A 24,469-nucleotide genomic window follows, 5' to 3' on the forward strand; every position below is an offset into this window, starting at 1 on the left:
GCTGAAATAGCTGAATCCACACATTTTTAAGGCGTGTTCACATACTTTTGTATATAGTGTATCAGATAAGCTGGCCCCATCTGCTACCACTTGGTTTTTTGATAGAATAGTAGGGGAATTCATATTTTGGGGCTACTTGGGAAATGCCCATTTTTATCTTCTAATGGATCTGTCAATAAGTGTTTCTATTGATGATTTGTTAATATTATTTATCAATGTTAAATACCTACATAATTTGTTACCAATTAGACTGTAGGTCAAATATGTTTATTTACACGTGGTGTGGGGGGGAGAGAGTGAGAGAGACAGAGAGAGAAGCGTGAAACACTTGTCTGCCTGCTATAGAAAAAGGGCGGTACAGGTTTCAGTATTTACACGCATCAACCAGTCAAGGCAAATATTTAAATAGTAGGTTAACGGTTAATTAGTTAGGTAAGCAATTCGAAAGTGGCCTGGCTGTGAGAATTTGATACACGGACAGGTAACTCAAGCATCGCAGATTTTATGTGTTTCCAGTCCATATATAAATATTAATCGGCAGTCATCAGTCACCACAAGACCTGGCATATTCTGGTTTGGACACCGGCGCGGGCAAGATCATCAAAGCGGTGAGTAGGATAAAGAACTGGTCGAGTTTTTGGTGTGATTTGTGCGTGTGGTTACTTTGCCGACCGAGTGAGTGATGCTCAGGTAGCCTAGTGCGGCTCAGATCATACACGGCAGAGGAAGTTGCAGGTCCATTTACCTGGCTGACACTTAGGTGATTTTTCTCGGGATTTGTGTTTTTAACAGGATTTTTGTTTTAAGGTTTTCCAGAAGTAGCAAATACCTTTCTTAATCCACTTTGTAGTCACAGTTACGCATCTGCTTCCATAAATATTGTTGCGTGTTTATCGATAGTAACATTTTTGCCAGGTAATTTCAAATCGTTTACATCAGACGAATCGTATCGAGCAGCCAGATTACGCTAAAGCAGACAGAACAGGGACATCAACATCAGTCAAATTGACATCAACAGATTATCAGAGCAAGGAGAGGGAAGAGGTTGACAGAGAAAAACAAACTAAAACATTCGGTTTTAGAAATCAAAGTCTCGTAGGGAGAGAGAGGGAATACAGGTAGGTTTGAACGTATTATGTGTTCAATTCAGTGCTGTGTTTGTTGTGGTTACTTGAAATGAATTGATTTGAGAAATATTCAGAAGAATATTCTTAAGAAATTGATGTGTAGCATTGCCTTGCATTGTGTAACATTGCATACATTTTATTTTATGTTAAGATACATTTCGTAACAAAGGCATTATTATTGGCATAGCCTACTGTACATCCTTACGTAATCCAGCTGCTTTTTTCAATGAATGCAGTCGGAGATTACTGACTGATATTCTCTAAATGAATTGACTGGACCTGACTCTTTGAACAGCCTGTGTGTGTGTGTGAATAATTTACTCCGTTGTTCCTCTGTCCAATAGGATTAATATGTCACTCACTTCTATCCTTTCCGCGGAGGCTATTGAGAATGCCGTCAAGGAGTGCCAAGGTGGGTCTTACCTCAGGACTGCCTGATAGAGAGAGAGAGAGAGAGACACAGAAGGACAGAGAATGAGAGAAAAACAGAGAGAGGAGAGAGATGGTAGGGTTGTAACAGACTATGATCATGTACTGTAGAGTTATTGTCAGGCAGAAGAGAGTGCTTCCTACTCAGTAGTAGGCTGGCAGTCGCCCACAGACTATTGCACTAGAATTTAGCATCCTGAGGATGGGTTTAGTCCATATGCTGGGGTGAAAAGGACTCTTTAAGAAGAGTGTCTGTGTGCCAGCCTGTAAAGAGAGAGACACGCAGGGATAAATCTCCAGTCTGGACTGCACCACGCTATCTTTTAAGCTCATCAGGGAGTCAACCTTGCCTGAACTCTAACCCGGGTGTGTATGCGCGCTGTGTGTGCATGCATTGGTACATTTATGGGTGCATGTGTTCTCCCTCACTCCCTTCAGCCCCAGACTCCTTCAGCTTTAAGAAGTTTTCCCAGCTGTGTGGCCTGACCTCCAAATCTCCCAAAGAAGTCAAAGATGTCTTCCAGATCCTTGACGAGGACAACAGTGGCTTCATCGAGGAGTCAGAGCTCAAGTATGACATTTGGAGTAATCCTTTAGATAGAGGGACACTTTCCTGTGCTTCCTGTAATGATAATACATGGGCGTTTTACTGACACCTTTATTCAAAGTGACTTACCGTTAACACATAAATTCATTTGGCTATATGTGGCCCCCTGGTGGGTTTCAAAGCTACAACTGTTCCAATTAGCAGATGCTTTTACCCATAGCAACTCACAGTACAGTGAGCACATACCATACATTTTTATGAAGATTACTTGATCCCTGTGGGAATTGAACCCATGACCTTGGCTTTGTCAGCGGCACTCTCTTACCAGCGAATCCATACAGGACCACCAGCTGTGCTGGCGGCTGCCTGGTGAGCCATCAGAACCACAGAGAGCATTTCAAAATGTATGCTGAGTGACAGGGGACTTAATAATATTTAATACAATGACCTATTTTTGTTGCAAGCGCAACAAATGTCAATGAGATCAAATTCTACAATTCCACTCCCCTGTCATTTTAATGGAAGGCTACCATTAAGCCTTAGTATAATCCATGGGTAAAAAAAACAATAATTATTATATATTTGCATTATATAATGCACTGTCTACATTATATAAATGTGCCAGCCAGCTAACCTTAGGACACCAACTGTATGACCCAAGTGCATTTGAGTTCTTGGATGGATGCAGTATAGCAGAGTTTTCACTCAATCCACTTTCCCTCACCTCCTATGAGAATGCATATAGAGACTGTGCAGCAAAAAAACATACTATATTGTTACAAAGCTGTCAAGAGACCAGGCTGAGCATTGTGCCAGAGAGTAGATAATTTGAAGTTTCGGCTATAAAGCCTAGCGATATTACTTTCAATCCTTGTTAAACTGGAACCAAATAACCTTTATGCCTAAAAGGGCTGTGCTGGAACACAAGTTGTGTGTGTGTGTGTGTGTGACACATGGTACAGTATGTGGTATGTGTAAGGCTCACATAATGCTTGTATATATGTGTGTATTATGATTGTGTGTACTCTGTTTGTGTGTGTGTGTACTTCCCTAGGTTCTTCCTGCAACGGTTTGTCCCCGGGGCGCGGACGCTGACGGACGCTGAGTGCAAAGGCTTCCTGTCTGCAGCTGATGATGACAACGATGGCAAAATCGGAGTAGAAGGTGAGTGGCTTTCTGCAATCACCTGCAGGCTGGGGTATTATCATGAGCCAATTGGTAAGGCTGTTAGTATTTCCTTGTAGGGATTTTGATGAGCAGGAGACCAAGACTCTCTGAGATCCACTACATTTTGGGAGTCTCTTGGTTTTGACTGTTTTCCAAGAGAAAAGATAAAGAAGGCTCAAATTTGAATCAAATAGTTTAAAGTTCTTTCCTGACGATTGCAAATCCTGTTCTTGTGTGGAAGACTACTATTGAATCGAAGCCAACATTCACAAACTTGGCATTGGCCATGACTAGGTCTTTCTTCATATGTATGGCAATGTATGGCTATGTGTATTTTGTAATGTGAGATTAACGTTATGCTCTTTAGAGTTGTAATCCTCCCTGACCACTGTCAACTCAGATGTATGGCTTTTCGTAAGGGCCCTGAGTTGGCAGAAGAGAGTATGCATAGAGGATGAGCGGTAGAGACACTAGATGTTTCAGGTCAAGAGGAAGGCATTGGGACAGCCCTTGTAGAGTATACTGTATATAGAGTAGTGTTTGTGCACTCGTGTGTCTATATTCCCGTATGTTTTGTGCTAGGTTTTGAGGGTGACAAAAACCAATTTTGGAGCTTATACAGATGCTCTTAATGGCAATTCTAGTTGGCCTCATTGGCAAGTAGAGATCCAAAAGTCACAGCCTCCAGTAGACCTAGGTTAAAATATTATTAGAAACCTTTCATATACTGTTAGCGTTTGATTGAGCCTACATGGGAGTGCCAGATGGGCGAAGTTTGCACTTTTGGGTCTATTCCATTGATCCCAATAACCTAGACAAGCTCAATCAAACACAGCTAAAGCAATCAAAAGATTTCAAATACTATTTGAACCCTGGTCTGGGCCTCCAGATGCTATATTAATGGCTGCCAGCCAGATTTGAGCAATATCTAGGGCTGCATAGACTGGCTGGGCTGGGATTGCATAACCGGATGAAGGAATCAGACAGCGTCTAAACATTATTACAATCTCTGGTTCCAAACCAACTCTTTGGTTCAGGGTAATTTTGTCAGCTTTTTGGCACTTCCCTCTGTTGAAGGAATAACAACAACAACAAAAAAATGTTTTACAAGTGTTTGTATTATGTAAGGTTTGAATTCTAGGTTGTTCTGCTTAATCCCACATATTTATGACAAGGGAGCAAATTAATTCTGTGAAAACACTCATGTATGCACCTGATGGTATGCATAAGATGATTACAAGGTTGGTTTGCGAATGAGCTACAAACTGATTTACATTAACATTTTTGGTCATATTGCAAATTGTAATCCAATCATGTAAATTGCGTAGATTATGCTTTCAAACCAGACAAAACACAGCAACCAAAAAACGAATGGTGAATTCTCATTAAAGAACCCATACTGTTACATATGTAGGCCAAAGAGGGTTTAGTTATAGGCTGTCTGTTCAAGTGATTTAGATAATGAGCAACATTTCCAAAAGGCTGTTTTGATGTCGCTCATCTCTGAATGTTCATATTCTAATCCATATTTGGAACTCATCTCAGAATCTTTCTCTCCTGCCACAGAATTCCTGATCATGGTCCAGTCCTGAGAGTTCCATGGGAGCCGGGAGAGCAGCAGGTGTTCATTCTCCTCTCCTTCCTCCAGCCTCAGCCTCCAACTTCCAGACTGCAGTCAACTTCCTCAAGCCTACAGCAGCCTCCATTCCCAGGAATATGTTTTTCTTTGTCCTTGTGCTTGAATTTTGCCCTTAAATTTTGTTTTTCTTTCAGAGCCCCTCTCTTATTCATCCATGAAACCATTTTTACTTGCCCTTTGATTACGTTCTAGGAGGTTGTATAGCTGCGTCGCCCCATATTTCCTTCCAGTGCACACTACATTGTCGATCAAAAAAATGAATAAACACATTGTAACTTATTGTGGCGAATTTCATTTTTCTTTCAAACACAACTGCTGAACATTTGCATCTGTTAAATTCCTGTATTGTAACCATACAACAGATGCCATGTAAGGAAGTGCTATATGTTACAATGAACTGAATGTGCACATAACCCTTGAGAGAGTGCGTAATTAAATGTAGAATTTCTGCTAATCCTGACTGGAAATCAATTTCATGCACTATTACTTTGTTACTTAGTGTTACCTAAATGTTAACAGACATGGAGAGCTGCTATGTTAGTTGTAACATTGTGTAACACCGTTCTGTCCATCTGAATCACATTATGAATACCCTACAGCTTGTATGACCCAGCGGTCTGTCTTAGCTGTGTAAAGCTCACATCATGTTTACAATGGTTAGCATCATCGCTAGCTCAGGTTGGTTTCCCAGCAACATCCCACCTATACATAGAGCTACTTCACGTGAAACGAAAAACAAGATACCATTGAGGTGCCCATTCAGACAACTGGGTCGAAGGAGAAAGTGAAAACCTTGCCTGCTGTTTCTGGCAATTAAGTGTAAAGGGAGTTGTTCTGTTTAATTTCCCTCAGTGTTTAGAGTAAGTATCTAGTAAAAGTGAGACGGTGACCTTACCGGTCTGTCTCTAGCTATATTGGGTAACACCTTGTGTCGGCTACACCACATTAGGTGTGTGTGTGTGTGTTTTTGGGACAGCTGTCATAAAGGGCTAATGATCAACACTGAGCATAAAATTATTCCATTGAATTTACAAGATTGTTTTTATATATTCCTTTGAATATTTAATGATTAGGTTATTCTTGTCTTAGTTTACTGAAAATAACCTTGTTTATTCTTCAGTTTCATCAGAACAATAGAAACCTTATTTTGTGATTGATAGAAAATTCAATAATTCATAAAGGGACCTTGCTCATTGTTTGTCCAGGAATAGGTCTGGAATAACAGTGTTAAAGGGGCAATCTGCAGTTGCTTCATCCAGTTTTGGACTTCTGAATTAATTAAATGTACCCATTGACTCTTGAAGAATATAACTTATACAATAAATGCCCCATGAGCTTAGTTCAACTGTCATACCCCATCAGAATCCAAAATATAAGCCTGTTTCACTGGAATGTTTGTAAACAAAGTAAACATAAACAAAATTGGAAACTAAACAATACATTTGATTATACATCATGGCTGATCATTCCTTGCATCCATCCCAATGTTTATGAATTTCAGTGTAGGGTTTAAGGTTACAGTATCCAGGGCCTCTCAATTTCTCATTGGAAAGACTACCCCTCAGGTTTCTGTTGAATTAATTAAACTTAAAGTGATGAGAGAAAAATGAGACAGAGCCAGTTCCAAAATAATTAGGAATTAGAATACTAGAATGGACAGACAGAGCTAGTTCCATAGAATTAGGAATTAGAATACTAGAATGGACATGAACCTTCTTATGATGGTCTAAAGATCAGCCAATTGTTCAGGGAGTTGGTCAACCATGGTTTGCCAGTGCTGTGATAACATATTGTGAGAAAATAAAGAATTTGAAGAATTTATCTGCACTGTTTTAGAGGAATGATTCCATTACTTTTTCAAATGAACTGCCAATATGCCAGTATTTCATCCAAACAATTCAGTCAATCCACAACCATATACGGGCTGAAATCTGTTGATTATAGGACTTAGACAAGTTGTTAATGGAACAAGTACTGAAATTGTATAATAGCACTCACAGCTTTTGAAGAAAACAAATGTAGACATTTATGATCAGTATACGTTTGTTTCAGTTTCATTGCACTGTTCCGACCAGGAAAATAAAGTTCTGAACCAGTTTGAATATAACAAAGTAACATTTTGCACTGCATCGCAGCGCTAGCTGTGCCAATCAGAGACTCTGGGTTCGCGCCCAGGCTCTGTTAGCACAATTGGCCTAGTGTCGTCCGGGTTAGGGAGGGTTTGGCCGGTAGGGATATCCTTGTCTCATTGCGCACCAGCGACTCCTGTGGCGGGCCGGGCGCAGTGCACGCTAACCAAGGTCGCCAGGTGCACAGTGTTTCCTCCGACACATTGGTGCGGCTGGCTTCCGGGTTGGATGAGCGCTGTGTTAAGAAGCAGTGCGGCTTGGTTGGTTTGTGTTTCGGTGGACGCATGGCTTTTGACCTTCGTCTCTCCCGAGCCCGTACGGGAGTTGTAGCGATGAGACAAGATAGTAATTACTAACAATTGGATACCACGAAATTGGGGAGAAAAAGGGGGTAAAATAAAAAAATTAATAAAAGAAAGTAACATTTTATATTGCTCCTTTTTCAACCGGTGAAATGTTTATTTATTTTGTTTTTTTACATTTAGCTCAATGACTTCACCAATTAGTGCAGATCGAACAGGCAAGCTAGTGGTTTACATGCGTGATGGACAGAAAAGTGTAGCCAATGGTGCAAGACACAACTGAAATTTTGTGGGTGGGGAGAGAGCAAGGATTTTCATCTTGCAGGCAAGGACTGAAATACCTTTCTGAGTGACAGAGTGAGGGCTTTGTATAGGCGCTTTGTTGTGGGACGAGAAAAAAATGCCTGGAATGAAAAATAACATTTTTAACCAGTTTCCATGCTTTTAAAATAACGGTTCTGTTCCATTACAGTATGGATCACTTTCGTTCCAGGTTCTGTTTATGTTTCTTGAAACAAGTAATTATTTTCAGTTGCAGCATTCTGTTGTATACCCCTCGCTGAACAAGGGGTGCAACATCAGGACTTAGAATTCCTAGGCATTAGTCACTCTAGCATGGTGTTGGTAAATGAAGCCTTTATGTTTTAAGAACCGGGGGATGCAAATGTATTACCAGCTGTGCACATCAAGCTCAGATGATAGTGGAGATCCATAAAGCCCACCAGTGGCTGCTCAGGCTACATTATCATTAAACAAAGACCAATCCATGATCATCAAGAACAATCAATGTTTTCCTTCAACGTTGTATTGGTATATAGGCCTGATTTATGCACAATCTGGAAAGGCACGGACATCACAGTAAGTTTTATTGTGGAACCATAGTTTAAGTACAATAAATCCCACCGATCAGTTTTTACTGTAACACATGAGATGCTGTCAAAGCAGGAAGTGTGCGCGGATTTTGTCATTGATCGCGGCTTTTCTACTGTATCTGTTTACTAATGTTAACAACAAACGAGATTATCTGCATGTGCTGACTTTATACAGTAAAAGGTAAGTCGCGTCGTTGTGTTTATTGTCGAATTAATTTGTGATAAAGAAATAGTTTTCCCAGATCGATGCGAACACAACGTTAGCGGATTGTTGACACTGCTGCAGTGCAACCATACAAATTAACCACCTAACGTCGGCTAATTGCTAGCTTGCTTCTCGCTAACAAATTAACAGTATACATTTAGCTAGTTCGTTTGTTTTGTATCACATTTGTCTTTTCAGATGGCAAAAAAATCCCCGTTGTCCCCAACTGGCTACTAAGGCCGATGTGCTAGCTTGTTAGCTAGCTGTGTTGTGGACTTGTTTGAGCGAGTTGGTTAACGTAGGTAGCTAGCATGCTAACTTGCACTGGGCCTTATTAAAAATAATAGGTTGTAGCAATGCCACCTAGCGAGCCACATAAAGGGGATCAATTAGCCATGCGCCTGAGGTGTGGAAGTTAGGATACATTTATACAGCTAACTATTATAGCTGGTGTCAGTGGAAGGTAATAATGCTCTGTTCAAATCAGAAAATGCATGCTTATCTTTCAGCCTGATTTGAGATAGAGCTTTTGATGCAATTTACTGCCTAAAGTTAACAGACCAAATTCCATGACTCACTGATTCTCTTAATCTGAAATGATCAAATCAAATTTTATGTGCGCCGAACACAAGTATAGACCTTACAGTGAAATGCTTACTTACAAGCCCTTAACCAACAGTGCAGTTCAAGTAGAGTTAAGAAAATATTTACCAAATAAACTAAAGGAAAAATGTACAATAAGTAACACAATAAAATAACAGTAATGAGTCTATGAGCAGGGGGTACCGGTACTGAGTCAATGTGCGGGGGGTACAGGTTAGTAGAGATCATTTGTACATGTAGGTCGGAGTGAAGTGACTATGCATATTTAATAAACAGCAAGTAGCAGCCGTGTAAAAACAAATAGAGGGGGTGGCCATTTGATTAATTGTTTGGCAGTCTTATGGCTTGGGGGTAGATGCTGTTCACAAGCTTTTTGATCCTAGATTTGGCACTCTGGTACCACTTGCTGTGTGGTAGCAGAGAGAACAGTCTACTGGAGTCTTTTACAATTTTGTCGGGCTTTCCTCTGACACCGCCTAGTATATAGGTCCTGGATGGCAGGAAGCCTGGCCCCAGTGATGTACTGGGCCGTATGCACTACCCTCTGTAGCCGTTTACGGTCAGATGCCGAGCAGTTGCCAGGTCAGAATGCTCTCGGTGGTGCAACTGTTGAACTTCGAGGATCTGGGGACCCATGCCAAATTTTTTCATTCTTCTGAGGGGGAAAAGGCGTTGTCGTGTCCGCTTCATGACTGTCTTGGTGTGTTTAGACCACGATAGTTTGTTGGTGTTGTGGACACCAAGGAACTTGAAACTCTCAAATGTATTTGTAGCGTTTTTAAAGCTGAGCTGATATTCTTTTTGTCTGCAGCCACAAAGCATGCTAAATTCACTCTGGAACAGAGGACGTCCAGACACAAACCACACTAATGCTGATGATCAGGTAAAAACCCAGGTCTCATTGTGATACATCTTTCCGTCTGTTCAGTCACAGATAGTTGATCAGCATCTTCCTCTGTTGCAGTCCGAGAATGGCTTCGGGAATGCAAGAGAAACAGTACACCCCATCTCTTCTCAGCTTTTTCGTCTATAATCCTTCATTTGGGTCACGAGAGGGAGAGGTGAGCTCCATTTGGTTGTTTTTATTTCCTGTGTGTTTCACATGTTCCTACTATGAACTTCAAACACACTGTTCATCAGCTCAATGTTTACTGCTGTAAATGATCCAATGTGATTATCTGGTAACTTTGTGGTCTCCATTCAAATACGGTGCCTCGTGGAATCTGCCTTCTTGTGTGCATTGTAGGAGGAGAAGAAGATTTTATTCTACCATCCCAGTGAGGTCGAGAAGAATGAGAAGATCCGTAATGTCGGTCTTTGTGAGGCCATTGTACAGTTTACCAGGTACACGGGAACTACTAACTAATCAATTATCTTACAGTAAAACATCTCACATCTGTTATGTGTATTGGATTCATATCCCCTATCCCAACCACCATCTTTGCTATATTCCAGAACCTTCTGTCCAACAAAGCCTGCTAAATCCCTACACACACAGAAGAACAGGCAGTTCTTCTTTGAAGCAGAGGACAGTTTCTGGATCGTTATGGTATATTGGTTTTCCATCTAATTTACACTTAGTATATACAGTGCCTTCAGAAATGATTCATACCCCTTGACTTATTTCACGTTTTGTTGTAAAAAAAAAAATTCTCACCAAATCTCTGAGTGGTTTCCTTCCTCTCCAGCAACTGAGTTAGGAAGGACACCTGTATCTTTGTCGTGACCGTGTGTATTGATACACCGTCCAAAGTGTAATTAATAGCTTCACCATGCTCAGTGGGATATTCAATGTCTGCTTTATTTTAATTTTTTACCCCATCTACCATAGGTGCCCTTCTTTGCGAAGCATTGGAAAACCTCCTTAGTCTTTGGTTGAATCTCTGTTTGAAATTCACTGCTCAACTGAGGGACCTTACAATTATCTGTATGTGTGGGGTACAGAGAATAGTCATAAAAAAACATGTTAACCACTATTATTGCACACCGAGTCTGTCCATACAACTTATTATGTGACTTTTTAAGCACATTTTTACTCCTGTACTTATTTGGGATTGCCATAACAAAGGTGTTGAATACTTATTGACAAGACATTTAATTTGTAATACATTTTTTTTTACATTTCTTAGAACATAATTCCACTTTAATATAATGAGGTACTGTGTGTAGCTCAGTGACACAATCTCAATTGAATAAATACAGGCTGTAACACAACAACACGTGGAAGAAGGGGTGTGAATACTTTCTGAATGTGCTGTATAGAGCGGTTGCGCTCTCAGCACACTCATATTTTTGGCAAGTCATTAGGTCTCCTAGGATACTTTTGAATAGATAATACCTCTCCTCAACCTGTCCTTGTTTGCTTCTCCAGGTGGTGCGGAACCCGATGGTAGAAAAACCTAATAAAGATGGGAGACCTCCCACAATAGAATATCAGGAAGAGGAAATACTTGTACGACTTAATTTGTTGCATCTTTTATTTGTGTATATTTCGTGTTTGTCTGGTCCATTTATGAGGGAATTCAACTCTTTTGTGCAGAACATTTACAACTTTCTCAGTTGTTTATTCTCTTATTTGTGTAGGACACAGTTTATGGTGCAGTATTACGGGAATGCTACAGTATGTACAAGGTGAGCATCCGGTTGGGACTCGGGAGTAAACCTCAACCAGCTCACATTCTCTAGTAAAGACTGTGTGAGAGACTGACATTTAGAAAGGATGTGGTTTGCTGATGGATCTTTTCGTTGCTCTGTTCTCCAGCTCTTCAACGGCACATTTGGCAGAGCAATGGAAGCAGGCGGGGTGGAGCTGCTCATGCAGAAGCTTGACAAGTTCTTTTACAGGGTAAAACAGAACACACACTAGGCTACATAGTATATACTTCAAGTCTCTGCAACTATATACAGTGCCTTGCGAAAGTATTCGGCCCCCTTGAACTTTGCGACCTTTTGCCACATTTCAGGCTTCAAACATAAAGATATAAAACTGTATTTTTTTGTGAAGAATCAACAACAAGTGGGACACAATCATGAAAGGGAACAACATTTATTGGATATTTCAAACTTTTTTAACAAATCAAAAACTGAAAAATTGGGCGTGCAAAATTATTCAGCCCCTTTACTTTCAGTGCAGCAAACTCTCTCCAGAAGTTCAGTGAGGATCTCTGAATGATCCAATGTTGACCTAAATGACTAATGATGATAAATACAATCCACCTGTGTGTAATCAAGTCTCCGTATAAATGCACCTGCACTGTGATAGTCTCAGAGGTCCGTTAAAAGCGCAGAGAGCATCATGAAGAACCAGGAACACACCAGGCAGGTCCGAGATACTGTTGTGAAGAAGTTTAAAGCCGGATTTGGATACAAAAAGATTTCCCAAGCTTTAAACATCCCAAGGAGCACTGTGCAAGCGATAATATTGAAATGGAAGGAGTATCAGACCACTGCAAATCTACCAAGACCTGGCCGTCCCTCTAAACTTTCAGCTCATATAAGGAGAAGACTGATCAGAGATGCAGCCAAGAGGCCCATGATCACTCTGGATGAACTGCAGAGATCTACAGCTGAGGTGGGAGACTCTGTCCATAGGACAACAATCAGTCGTATATTGCACAAATCTGGCCTTTATGGAAGAGTGGCAAGAAGAAAGCCATTTCTTAAAAATATCCATAAAAAGTGTTGTTTAAAGTTTGCCACAAGCCACCTGGGAGACACACCAAACATGTGGAAGAAGGTGCTCTGGTCAGATGAAACCAAAATTGAACTTTTTGGCAACAATGCAAAACGTTATGTTTGGCGTAAAAGCAACACAGCTGAACACACCATCCCCACTGTCAAACATGGTGGTGGCAGCATCATGGTTTGAGCCTGCTTTTCTTCAGCAGGGACAGGGAAGATGGTTAAAATTGATGGGAAGATGGATGGAGCCAAATACAGGACCATTCTGGAAGGAAACCTGATGGAGTCTGCAAAAGACCTGAGACTGGGACGGAGATTTGTCTTCCAACAAGACAATGATCCAAAACATAAAGCAAAATCTACAATGGAATGGTTCAAAACTAAACATATCCAGGTGTTAGAATGGCCAAGTCAAAGTCCAGACCTGAATCCAATCGAGAATCTGTGGAAAGAACTGAAAACTGCTGTTCACAAATGCTCTCCATCCAACCTCACTGAGCTCGAGCTGTTTTGCAAGGAGGAATGGGAAAAAATGTCAGTCTCTCGATGTGCAAAACTGATAGAGACATACCCCAAGCGACTTACAGCTGTAATCGCAGCAAAAGGTGGCGCTACAAAGTATTAACTTAAGGGGGCTGAATAATTTTGCACGCCCAATTTTTCAGTTTTTGATTTGTTAAAAAAGTTTGAAATATCCAATAAATGTCGTTCCACTTCATGATTGTGTCCCACTTGTTGTTGATTCTTCACAAAAAAATACAGTTTTATATCTTTGTTTGAAGCCTGAAATGTGGCAAAAGGTCGCAAAGTTCAAGGGGGCCAAATACTTTCGCAAGGCACTGTACATGATGATGGGTGGTACTAGGTGATGAGGTGATTTTTCATGTCTTATTGGATGCAGAACATCTGTTTTACTATTGTGCTTTATATACTTTGAGTAATGTAGCTTGATTGGACAGTTCAACAGAAATCCTCTATGCATATTTTCAGTCTTTTCTCAGCAAAGTTTTCCTAGGGGCAGGGCACTGCTATTTCAATGCCAGATTATTGACTACTTGTGAAATTCATTTGCAAATCTTTGTAAATATATATTACACACATCGACTCTTACTTCTTAGTAGTTCCTACCTCTTAGATGTCCTTTTGTTTTTACAGTGAAAACGTTCACATCTGGTGTTGTATGCTATCCACGTTACTAAAGGTGTGGTGGTGGTCTCCAGGCCTGGCCGCCTGCTTGACAGACAGGAATGCTACTGGTTCTTCTAGCCGTCTAGAGTGGTAGACTCTTGAGTTTCTAGTGACTAAATGCAGGGTCAGATGTCAGTCATAAGTGACCTTCAAATATGACTTCCCCCACTAATTATCACTACTCAGAAATAGCGCCTTTCTCAAGGAGAGCTGGTCACAGCATCCTCCATACTACAGGCCCAGCCCATTGGCCGCAATGACCTGTTCATTATTCATACCTAGACAGAGGAAACCCCCAGCTCTCCCTAATCCTATCAAGGGCTTCTCCTTTCCAGTATGTAACTCAGACACAGAGAAGGCCTATTGTGTCTATCGTATCCCAGGTTGAAATGTTCTAGCAATTCTAGTGTCCTCTCGTGTCTTTGGGAACAGCAATGTAAGCACTACGCAGGTAAACTAATATCTCCAGCTTTGACCTAACTGAGATCCACCTTGGACAGAAATATGGCTGCCATTGAAGCTGGAAATAGGAGCATTGTGTTGTCCAGGCATACAGTGTGCAGCCCTTTTGTGTTTCTTAATGAGGTTTCTCAGCATTGGGCTCCTGATCACAATGGGATGTGCGTATAACTTTGCTTTCTAAGCTAACACCTCACCTTCCTCACGTATCCCTGATGTCTATTAACCAAACGGAGACATGGCTGCATGTGTAACTGTCCTCTATCCCTGGTCTCCTCCAGTACCTGCAGACGCTGCACCTGCAGTCCTGTGACCTGCTGGACGTGTTCGGTGGGATTGCCTTTTTCCCCCTGGACAAGATGACCTACCTGAAGATCCAGTCATTCGTAAACAGAGTGGAGGAGAGCCTCAGCCTGATCAAATACACAGCCTTCCTCTACAACGACCAGCTGATATGGTACAGCTGGGGGAAGCAGACCGTATGTGGGATGTGTGGGGGTTGTCTGCTGTACTCTGGTTTAAAACACCTGCCCACATGTAGAAACCAAATTTAGCCTACAATTTGCAAATACTAACATAAATCGTTGAAAAACATAAGCTCTGAATTGCAATCTTCCGTGATCTTGAGGCACAGGCTGCTTCACCATTCAACTGGCCAGGCCTAGTAGGCTGTTTTTTGGGATGCCAGGAGGAGAGGAGGGGGGAGGTTATTGGGCTTCCTGCAGGCCCTTGGCGCCTCCTTGCGGCCCTTTACCACTGCAAGGTGTGGGGGAGCCTGGCAGCAGTGGCAATGCTCCTTATCTCGTTAGGCTGGGCTAGGTATGGGGTTGTCTTGGGCATGGCTGGGAGACAGAAGATGCCTTAAATACACACAATCTGATTACAGTAATTAATACCCCGACATGTCTCTCTCACTTAACTGTTAGTCTGACCCGTTACAGTATGTAATCTGGGGATTACGTGATAATTGATTGATCCTAATGATTTGATTGATAGCTAATCAAATTATTTGAGCAGTTATGATAGCATTGGGCCCATGGTGAGTTTGATGCTAACAAAGGTGTGTCCCCTTTTTTTGTTGTCCCCATGCAGGAGTGGTCTGGAGCAGGATGATATGCGGATCCTGTACAAGTACCTGACGACGTCACTGTTCCCCAGACACTCTGAACCAGAGGTGAGAGAGGGTGAGAAGGAGGTGGGAGAGAGGAGGGATCAGGGAGAGAGGAGGGATGAGAGAGGAGGGATCAGGGAGAGAGATCAGGGAGCGAGGGAGAGAGATCAGGGAGCGAGGGAGAGCGGAGGTATCAGGGAGCGAGGGAGAGCGGAGGTATCAGGGAGCGAGGGAGAGCGGAGGTATCAGGGAGCGAGGGAGAGCGGAGGTATCAGGGAGCGAGGGAGAGCGGAGGTATCAGGGAGCGAGGGAGAGCGGAGGTATCAGGGAGCGAGGGAGAGCGGAGGTATCAGGGAGCGAGGGAGAGCGGAGGTATCAGGGAGCGAGGGAGAGCGGAGGTATCAGGGAGCGAGGGAGAGCGGAGGTATCAGGGAGCGAGGGAGAGCGGAGGTATCAGGGAGCGAGGGAGAGCGGAGGTATCAGGGAGCGAGGGAGAGCGGAGGTATCAGGGAGCGAGGGAGAGCGGAGGTATCAGGGAGCGAGGGAGAGCGGAGGTATCAGGGAGCGAGGGAGAGCGGAGGTATCAGGGAGCGAGGGAGAGCGGAGGTATCAGGGAGCGAGGGAGAGCGGAGGTATCAGGGAGCGAGGGAGAGCGGAGGTATCAGGGAGCGAGGGAGAGCGGAGGTATCAGGGAGCGAGGGAGAGCGGAGGTATCAGGGAGCGAGGGAGAGCGGAGGTATCAGGGAGCGAGGGAGAGCGGAGGTATCAGGGAGCGAGGGAGAGCGGAGGTATCAGGGAGCGAGGGAGAGCGGAGAGATCAGGGAGCGAGGGAGAGCGGAGAGATCAGGGAGAGAGGGAGAGATCAGGGATCAGAGAGGAGGGATCAGAGAGCGAGCGAGGGAGGGAGAGAGGAGGGATCAGAGAGCTAGGGAGAGAGGAGGGATCACGGAGAGAGGAGGGAGAGGGATCACAGAGGAGCTAGAGCGCAAGCAACTGCCACTTCCTTGCCTCTGTTCTATTAAAACTCTGATCCTCTGCCTAAACCTTCCCCGTTGCCAGAACTCTTCCAACACCTGCTCCACAATGGCATCATGCCACACGAAGAATGTATTGTTGTGTAACAAGCACATTTAAAGTTGACCACACATTGATACCCCACAGGCTCAGACAATGTTGATAATGACTTAAGTTATACTAAAGCAGCTTCTCTCTCTCCAACATCTCTCTTCTAACTCTCTCCCTCCCTGTCTCTCTTCCTCTTCCTCCCTTTCTCTCTCCAGCTGGCTGGTAGGGACTCTCCCTTAAGGCCAGAGGTGGCAGGGAATCTGCTTCACTATGGGAGGTAAGTTCTTAAACGCCCTCTCTTGTCCGCTGCCTCCCCCTCCCCTCCCTCCAGGTCTCCTGGCTAGGCTGGACCAGGCGCCCTCCCTGGGGCTCTGGTCCGCTGCGATCTCGGGGCAGAAGGACAGGGATACCAGATCATCATGTCAGGCTGGAGCCTTCTAGCCATGCCACATCTGCTGCTAATCTGACTATAGCAGACTGATACATTTAACCTGAGGGGATGGATGGAATTACGACTTTATCGTGTTCATCCATGATGGTTTTTATTGCATATATTGTTATTTCAACAAAGCGATGGAGGAATATATGTTGTTTTAGATTATCAAGTGAAAGCAATAAAAATCAACAGTGATATCACAATAGGAGGTGTTATGTTTGATAGTTCTGGTATGATAGGAAAGCATTATTATGCTAACATTAGGTTGTAATTAGTGTTGGTGGTCCGGCATGTGCAATATCCAGTCTGATTGTTATAACAACATGGAGGATTACTGATCAGTGTTCCAACGTGATGTGGTCTTACCCCACTGACAATAATGAGATTTCTATCTCTACCGTCCCACACACAGACACAAAGGAAGGGAAATTACACTTAACAGAGAGGAGGAAGGAGAGCCAAGCTAGTTAACAGAGTCTCTGTGTAGCCTAGTCCACCCTAGAGGCCTCTGTGCCTGAGGTGGACAGAGTAGGAGAGAGAGGAGGAGGAGAGCACAGGAGAGGAGGATGAGATTATTAGCAGAGATGCTCTGTAGTCTCTGTATGAATACTCTAAAACACAATCCTTCCTGCATCCCTTCCAAGCACTGATTTGTAAGCATTTCACGGTAAGGTCTACTACACCTGTTGTATTTGGCGCATGTGACAAATAAAGTTTGATTTGATTCAACACAGCTGTAAAGAGGAAAGAAGGGGTTCCACTACATGGTTTTCATCTATCCTGTCTGGTCAGAGCAGCGATCACTTAATAGAAGGGAAGGTGAATAAATGATCTCAAAGAATGGGTAGAATTAAGAGGTTATCCTCTTAGGGCAAGTTGCTTAGCAGAAAGTAGTCAAACACACAGACCTTTTATTTAGATCTGAATACAAGCACAGAGAAGACAGAATACAAGCACTTAATATGAATGCATTGAAATAGAGCCGTTGTTGGAGGAAGAGTGATCCCTGAGAGTGTGCCACTGCCAGGCCAGTGTGACTCCTGAGAGTGCCACTGCCAGGCCAGTGTGACTCCCGAGTGGGGTGGGTGGGGGGAACTGACAGTGCAAATTATGGAAGGGATACGCACAGTATGCAAACTGTACGTCCACATATACATTTACAAATTGCTAGATAGACTAGGGGATTCACTTTTTTTGTGTGAGGTAAAACAGTTTTTGATTTGCATCAAACTAAATTTGTTTTGTAATTGTGAAACACCCTTGTCAATCAAAATAATCGTGATGAGCTGTGATGCATACGCCGTCATATCCTGTCCTCTTTCCACCCTCAGGTTTTTGACAGGACCTGCTAACCTCAAAGACCCAGAGGCCAAATTCCGGTTCCCTAGAATATTTGTCAACACAGAGGACAGTTATGAGGAGCTGCATCTGATTGTTTATAAGGTGAGGAGAGGGCATCATTCTAAATGGTACTCTATTCCCTATATAGTGCACTACTTTTGACCAGGGCCCATAGGGATCTAGTCAAATGTAGTGCAGTGTTCTGGTCCAGAGTAGTGCACTACATAGGGAATAGGGCGTCATTTGGGACAGAACTGAGGAGCAGGGAACTGTGGTCTGGAGCCCTGCTGGGTTTTGTGCGAACTCAGTAGATGCTTTATTCTTTTGTGTTTTTAAGAGAGAGACAGGCAGTACTCCCAACCCATTATTTGTTTGGCAGAAAATGTGGTAATCTGTTATTATTTCATTACTGAAGAACAAAGAGAAGGTTTAACCTGGGATATGACCTCTGATGTTGGGGGAATTGGCTTTGTTCGTTGGTATCTCAAATGGCTTCTTTTAAATGATTTATAAACTCAATGTATTTGGTAATAAGTTGTAAATGATAGTATTATTTTGTCTAGACCCATTATATTCAAACTGCACATCGTCTGCTCTTTATTTCAGGCGATGAGTGCAGCGGTTTGTTTTATGATCAGTGGTGAGTATCCTCTCATAACATTTGGTCAGTCCCCTCCCCCCAAACAGCTGGGCTGATGCTTATTACATCATTTCTCAGCATTCTCTGAGTCTGCCGTTCCAAATGTTCTGTGAATAATGCAATGGAAAATTCTAAGGCATTGCCATATTATGTGGACTGTGAAAGAAAAAAACTTTTATAAATTCTTAGAAATTCCAAAGTCCATTCTACTAATTCTAACTACCGTGTGGTCATATTCTCTCTCCCCCAGCATCTGTGGAGCTGACGAGGGAGTTCTGTGAGCAGCTGGATGGTCTGGTGGGACCTCAGCTCACCCTGCTGGCCTCCGACATATGTGAACAATACAATGTCAACCGCAGGATATCAGGGTCAGTACTGTTGCTTTAATCCTCTAGCCTCCAGTTCCTGGGCCTGTGTTGTTCCAACACGCCATGATAGAAATCACGGTCCAAAATATATCATGCGTTTTTAAAAAAGGTACGCGTTTATGCCACGACATCCTCTTGACGATTGGACCAATGAACTCAATGACCTGGATAAACTGATGATGGTCCTGAGGTGTAGTACTGCTTAAAGGTAGACTCAGTGATGCACAAAGTACACAGAAATATTGGGCCGATTTTTACGCAACAACTAAGAGCGTTGAAGCACGAAGCTAACCTTTTCCCCTGTTTTTGTCCCAGAGCTACCGAGTGTAGCAGCGTGACACGCACCCGTGACCCTGCGCACATACTGTGTGAGAGAAAGGTCTTGCATCGCGCTCATCTCAATATCTGCAGTGCTTCTCATGGCAACGTCCTAACATTGTGCTGGCTCTGATATTTTATTTTCATATGGGCCTTACCAGTATGGTTCCAGCAACTATTTGTAATGAGTAAGCAGGCTTGCGCAGTACAGTCCTACTTGGCTCTGCTCATCTCGGCTCAGTAGTGTGAAATTGGCATTAGACTCTCCTCTCATCCTTGTAATGATCTTCATTAGAGGTCAACCGATACCGGTTATTGGAGGACGAAAAACGGCCGATTTTTTTAAATTTATTATTATTTTTAGAAGTCGACAATTACAATAATACTGAATGAACAATGAACACTTAATTTAATATAATACATAAATAAAATCAATTTAGTCTCAAATAATGAAACATGTTCAATTTGGTTTAAATAATGCAAAATCAAAGTGTTGGAGAAAAGTAAGTGCAATATGTGCCATGTAAAAAAGCTAACGTTTTAGTTCCTTGCTCAGAACATGAGAACATGTGAAAGCTGGTGGTTCCTTTTAACATGAGTCTTCAATATTCCAAGGTAAGAAGTTTTAGGTTGTAGTTATTATAGGAATTACAGGACTATTTCTCTCTATACCATTTGTATTTCATATACCTTTGACTATTGGATTGTTCTAATAGGCACTTTAGTATTGCCAGCCTAATCCTGGGAGTAGATAGGCTTGAAGTCATAAACAGCGCTGTGCTTCAAGCATTGCGAAGAGTTGCTGGCAAACGCAGGAAAGTGCTGTTTGAATGAATGCTTACGAGCCTGCTGCTAACTACCACCGCTCAGACTGCTCTATAAAATCAGACTTAATTATAATATAATACACAAATATGAGCCTTAGGTAATTAATATAGTCAAATTCTGAAACTATCATTACGAAAACAAAATGTTTATTATTTCAGTGAAATACGGGACCGTTACGTATTTTATCTAACGGATGGCATCCCTAAGTCTAAATATTGCTGTTACATTGCACAACCTTCAATGTTATGTCATAATTATGTAAAAATCAGGCAAATTAATTACGGTCTTTGTTGGGAAAAAATGGTCTTCACACAGTTCGCAACGAGCCAGGTGGCCCAAACTGCTGCATATACCCTGACTCTGCTTGCACAGAACGCAAGAGAAGTGACAATTTTTCTAGTTAAAATTGCCTGCTAACATGAATTTCTTTTAACTAAATATGCAGGTAAAAAAAATATACTTGTGTATTGATTTTAAGAAAGGCATTGATGTTTATGGTTAGGTACATTGGTGCAAGGCTTGTGCTTTTTTCGCAAATGCGCTTTTAAAATCATCACCCTTTTTGGCAAAGTAGGCTGTGATTCGATGATAAATTAACAGGTACCGCATTGACTATTTGCAACGCAGGACAAGCTAGTTAACCTAGTAATATCATCAACCATGTGTAATTAACTAGTGATTGTTCTATTTTTTTATTTACAAAATTTACAAGATAAGTTTAGCTAGCTAGCCACTTTTTGCTCCTTGCTGCACTTGTGTGGTCAGCCTGCCATGCAGTCTCCTCGTGGAGTGCAATGTAATCGGCCATAATCGGCGTCCAAAAATGCAGATTACTGATTGTTATGAAAACTTGAAATCGGCCCTTATTAATCGGTCGACCTCTAATCGAGATCCTCTCCCTCTGTGTTGTTGCAGGCCGGACAAGGAGCCCCAGTTCAAGTTCATCTACTTCAACCACATGAACCTGGCAGAGAAGAGCACCATCCACATGAGGAAGACAGCCAGCGTCTCTCTGACCTCGGTCCACCCAGACCTCATGAAGATTCTGGGAGACATCAACTGTGACTTCGCCAGGTATGCCCAATGAAATACCACAAAAACCCTGTTAGGGTTAGCACTCGGAGGCCTAGTTTTGGCAACTCTGTATGTAAAGTATATTACAGTGTCCGTATGTTCATGTTATTTTTGTATGTTGCCTTAGGGTTGATGAAGATGAAGAGATCATTGTGAAGGCTATGACAGACTACTGGGTGGTCGGCAAGAAGTCGGACCAGAGAGAACTCTACGTTATCTTGAACCAGAAGAATGCCAATTTGATTGAAGTTAATGGTAGGTCCAACAGGGATGGATTAATTAATGTTTCTTTGAGCTCATCTCACATGTTTTCTTGGTTATACTTACTGATCCCAACCCTGTTTTTTTTCAACCAACAGAGGAAGTGAAGAGGCTCTGTGCGACACAGTTCAACAACATTTTCTTCTTGGACTGAAAGAAATAAAGGAAAGAACTGCACGAAGAAGAGGGAGAGAAAGAGAGACGGTGAGAGGGCAATGGACTGTTTCACCACACTAAAACTGTCAGCATTGCAGGGTGTTATGACAGCATCAGTGTAATGCAATAATTGCATAGATTAGGTAAGAGTTCGACCAAAACCATGGAAACGCCACACACCCGTCCCCCCATGGGGGATAGGTCCAGAATCTATTTAGTAACCACACTGTAGGCCTGTTAGAACACATACAGTGCCTAGTGAAAGTTACACAACACTTGCACAGTCTTCATATTTTTCTGCCTTAACATTAAATTAAATTTAAAAAAAATTAGAATTTTGGGGTTTCCTACAGATCGACACAACCTACTCCACATGATCTAGGTGAAGGAAAGTTATAGAACATGTTCCAAATTAATGAGAAGTTAGAGGAAGACCTAATCCTGAGATAGAGTTGTATTTTTCTGCGGGACAGTTGCACACATTTTAATGCCAAAGACACAACAGAATGGCGTTCTAAGGTGTTGAGTGTTCCTGAATGGTCCAGTCTCCTTCCTGACTTAATCTGCTTTAAAAATCTGAGACAAGGTTTGAATATTGCGGTCCATCAATGATTCCTAAACAAATGTACTGAGCTTGAGCAATTTTGACAGAAACAATAGATATACATTGCCCTAAGAGTTGTGCAAGGTTGGTAGAGTCTTATTCACAGCTGTAATGGCTGCCAAAGGTGCTTCCACTAAGTATTAACTCTGGGGTGTGAAGACATAAGCATTCAATACATCCGCATTTTGTATTTCTTAGAACATTTTCCAAATGACTATCATTTTTCTTTCACTTTGAAAATGTGTAGTTAGGTTGCGTAGATCGATATGAAAAAATAATTTAATCCCCTTTTAGATTTAATTAAGGCAAAATGTGAAGACTGCAAAGGGTGTGTAGACTTTCACTAGCGACTGCTGTCAATTGTGATTGATTTGACAAATATCAACTTTTTTTGTATCAGCTTTTCTGAATGGACGCCATTGACAGTGTCCTTGTGCTATCCTCTACGGGTGCGTGGCCATCGGCGCTCCATTGATCTCTTACCGTATGTATTGTAAACAATTAAATAAAGAAGCTTTTCACATGTAATTTCTTTCGATTTTTATTTAACCAATACAAAATGGTATTTTCATTTTTGTAATTAAGTGTCAAATGATCAGAGTAATTTTACTGTACATGTACTTAATTTGTCTATTTCTTTGTATATAAAGTGCATTGTCTTATTGTTTAAGTTCCTGTCAGCTGTTTGTATTACAATTGACATCATTGGTCTACTGACTCTACTCGTTGTTGTTATTTTTAAGGACACAACATGACATGTATCACTATATTAATTTAAAAACAGACATGCACAAACATGCTGTTTTCCTTCTATGGGTTCTGTTCATTGTCTAGTATAATTTTGAAATGAGATGCTATGATTCATGTCGAAAGTAATGTGGTTTGTAAAATGCAGCCCCAACTTTAAATAAATGAAGAAATTCTAATTTTCCTCCATGTACCCTATTTCTTTCTTTTACTGTAAACAGTCTAAAAAAAGTCTAGAACGAACTGAGATGTACTTTAGGATCAGCCTCTAACCAGAACAAGAAAACAGCAAACCTTGATCAGCTGCTTTTGTACTTTCTAAATTTCCCCTGTAGGGACTGTCACATTATAACAAGGCATTGTGGCTGGTTACCCAGAATTTCCCAGTGTCCCTTGTTGTAGGCTCCTTCTAGACTGCTCTGGAATGGAGTTTCCCCTAGGAACTGATCTAGGATCAGCTTCTCTAATCCTATTTAACCTTAACCATTGTTGAGGAAAATGCTAAATTGACTTAAGATCAGCGTCTAGGGGCAACTTCATTCACCCTTCTCCGTCTGGCCTAGATCTTGCCACAAGTAGGTCCCAAACTAATACAGAGTCAGATATTTTTTCATAGGGTGGCGCATAATTGGCCCAGTCATTGTAAATAAGAATTTGTTCTTAACTGACTTGCCTAGTTAAATAAAGGTTAATTTAAAAAAATGCAAAATCGGACTGTGGTGCAACTTCTGCCATGGTGCCATAAAGGCCTTACATAAAGCTTACATAAATTCAGTGCAGTCTTTTTCACCTGGGAGATATGGTCTGTCTCATGGGTGCAGTGCTGCCAACTTAGCAACTTTGTCGCTATATTTAGCGAGTATTCAGACCCCTCTAGTGACACACTTTCAATAAAGTCACTAACAACAAATCTAGTGACTTTTTCTGGTGTTATTGGAGAATCTGACGTGAAAGCACATATCATTCTTACTCTTCTCAACGAGCAGCAGGTGCTGCTGTGAGCCCCACTCCCGTCCCAAAACACTCACAGGTGGCCCAGTCCTCACGCAGCAGTCCCTCCCAGCTGTAGTCAGAGCAGGAGATGTCCGGACTGCAAATTAATCGCGCATACGCCGCCGCTGACTGACCCCTAACTAGTTACTATAATTTTCTCACATTGCCATTGACAGTTT

At 42.1% G+C, this 24,469-nt stretch overlaps 2 protein-coding genes across 4 annotated transcripts; both read left to right on the top strand.

Moving 5' to 3' along the window:
* Positions 1–317: 317 nt before the first annotated feature.
* Positions 318–5,359, top strand: pvalb9 (parvalbumin 9). 2 transcript variants are annotated; one of them, XM_021576167.2, is made up of 5 exons: positions 318–608; positions 1,472–1,539; positions 1,995–2,127; positions 3,158–3,267; positions 4,837–5,359. In XM_021576167.2, exons 2-5 carry the CDS (start codon positions 1,479–1,481, stop codon positions 4,860–4,862), a joined length of 330 nt encoding a protein of 109 aa, XP_021431842.1. In that variant the 5' UTR covers positions 318–608; positions 1,472–1,478; the 3' UTR covers positions 4,863–5,359. The 2 variants fall into 2 exon arrangements, with proteins under 2 accessions (XP_021431842.1, XP_021431844.1); XM_021576169.2 differs by lacking the exon at positions 318–608 and adding an exon at positions 643–1,118.
* Positions 5,360–8,237: 2,878 nt separating this feature from the next.
* On the top strand, positions 8,238–23,481 carry ccz1 (CCZ1 homolog, vacuolar protein trafficking and biogenesis associated). Of its 2 annotated transcripts, XM_036956024.1 has the most exons (17): positions 8,238–8,393; positions 9,832–9,903; positions 9,985–10,081; positions 10,267–10,364; positions 10,476–10,569; positions 11,392–11,472; positions 11,604–11,651; positions 11,782–11,865; positions 14,630–14,805; positions 15,441–15,522; positions 16,740–16,801; positions 18,292–18,403; positions 18,908–18,941; positions 19,192–19,309; positions 21,371–21,529; positions 21,657–21,784; positions 21,889–23,481. In XM_036956024.1, the coding sequence occupies exons 2-17, from the start codon at positions 9,890–9,892 to the stop codon at positions 21,942–21,944; spliced, it is 1,443 nt and encodes a 480-aa protein (XP_036811919.1). In that variant the 5' UTR covers positions 8,238–8,393; positions 9,832–9,889; the 3' UTR covers positions 21,945–23,481. The 2 variants fall into 2 exon arrangements, with proteins under 2 accessions (XP_036811919.1, XP_036811920.1); XM_036956025.1 differs by lacking the exon at positions 9,832–9,903 and having other exon boundaries at positions 8,247–8,393; positions 9,949–10,081.
* The last annotated feature ends 988 nt before the right edge of the window (positions 23,482–24,469 follow it).

Source organism: Oncorhynchus mykiss, chromosome 20 (assembly GCF_013265735.2).
Source record: "Oncorhynchus mykiss isolate Arlee chromosome 20, USDA_OmykA_1.1, whole genome shotgun sequence".
NCBI lineage: Eukaryota > Metazoa > Chordata > Actinopteri > Salmoniformes > Salmonidae > Oncorhynchus > Oncorhynchus mykiss.

Excerpts from the sequence above, each read along its gene's own strand:
- pvalb9 (XM_021576167.2), top strand. The coding sequence starts at position 1,479 with ATGTCACTCACTTCTATCCTTTCCGCGGAGGCTATTGAGAATGCCGTC. Across the intron at positions 2,128-3,157 it reads ATCGAGGAGTCAGAGCTCAA|GTTCTTCCTGCAACGGTTTG; the intron begins GTATGACATTTG and ends GTACTTCCCTAG. Across the intron at positions 3,268-4,836 it reads TGGCAAAATCGGAGTAGAAG|AATTCCTGATCATGGTCCAG; the intron begins GTGAGTGGCTTT and ends CTCCTGCCACAG.
- ccz1 (XM_036956024.1), top strand. Across the intron at positions 10,365-10,475 it reads GCCATTGTACAGTTTACCAG|AACCTTCTGTCCAACAAAGC; the intron begins GTACACGGGAAC and ends GCTATATTCCAG. Across the intron at positions 18,942-19,191 it reads GGTTTGTTTTATGATCAGTG|CATCTGTGGAGCTGACGAGG; the intron begins GTGAGTATCCTC and ends TCTCTCCCCCAG.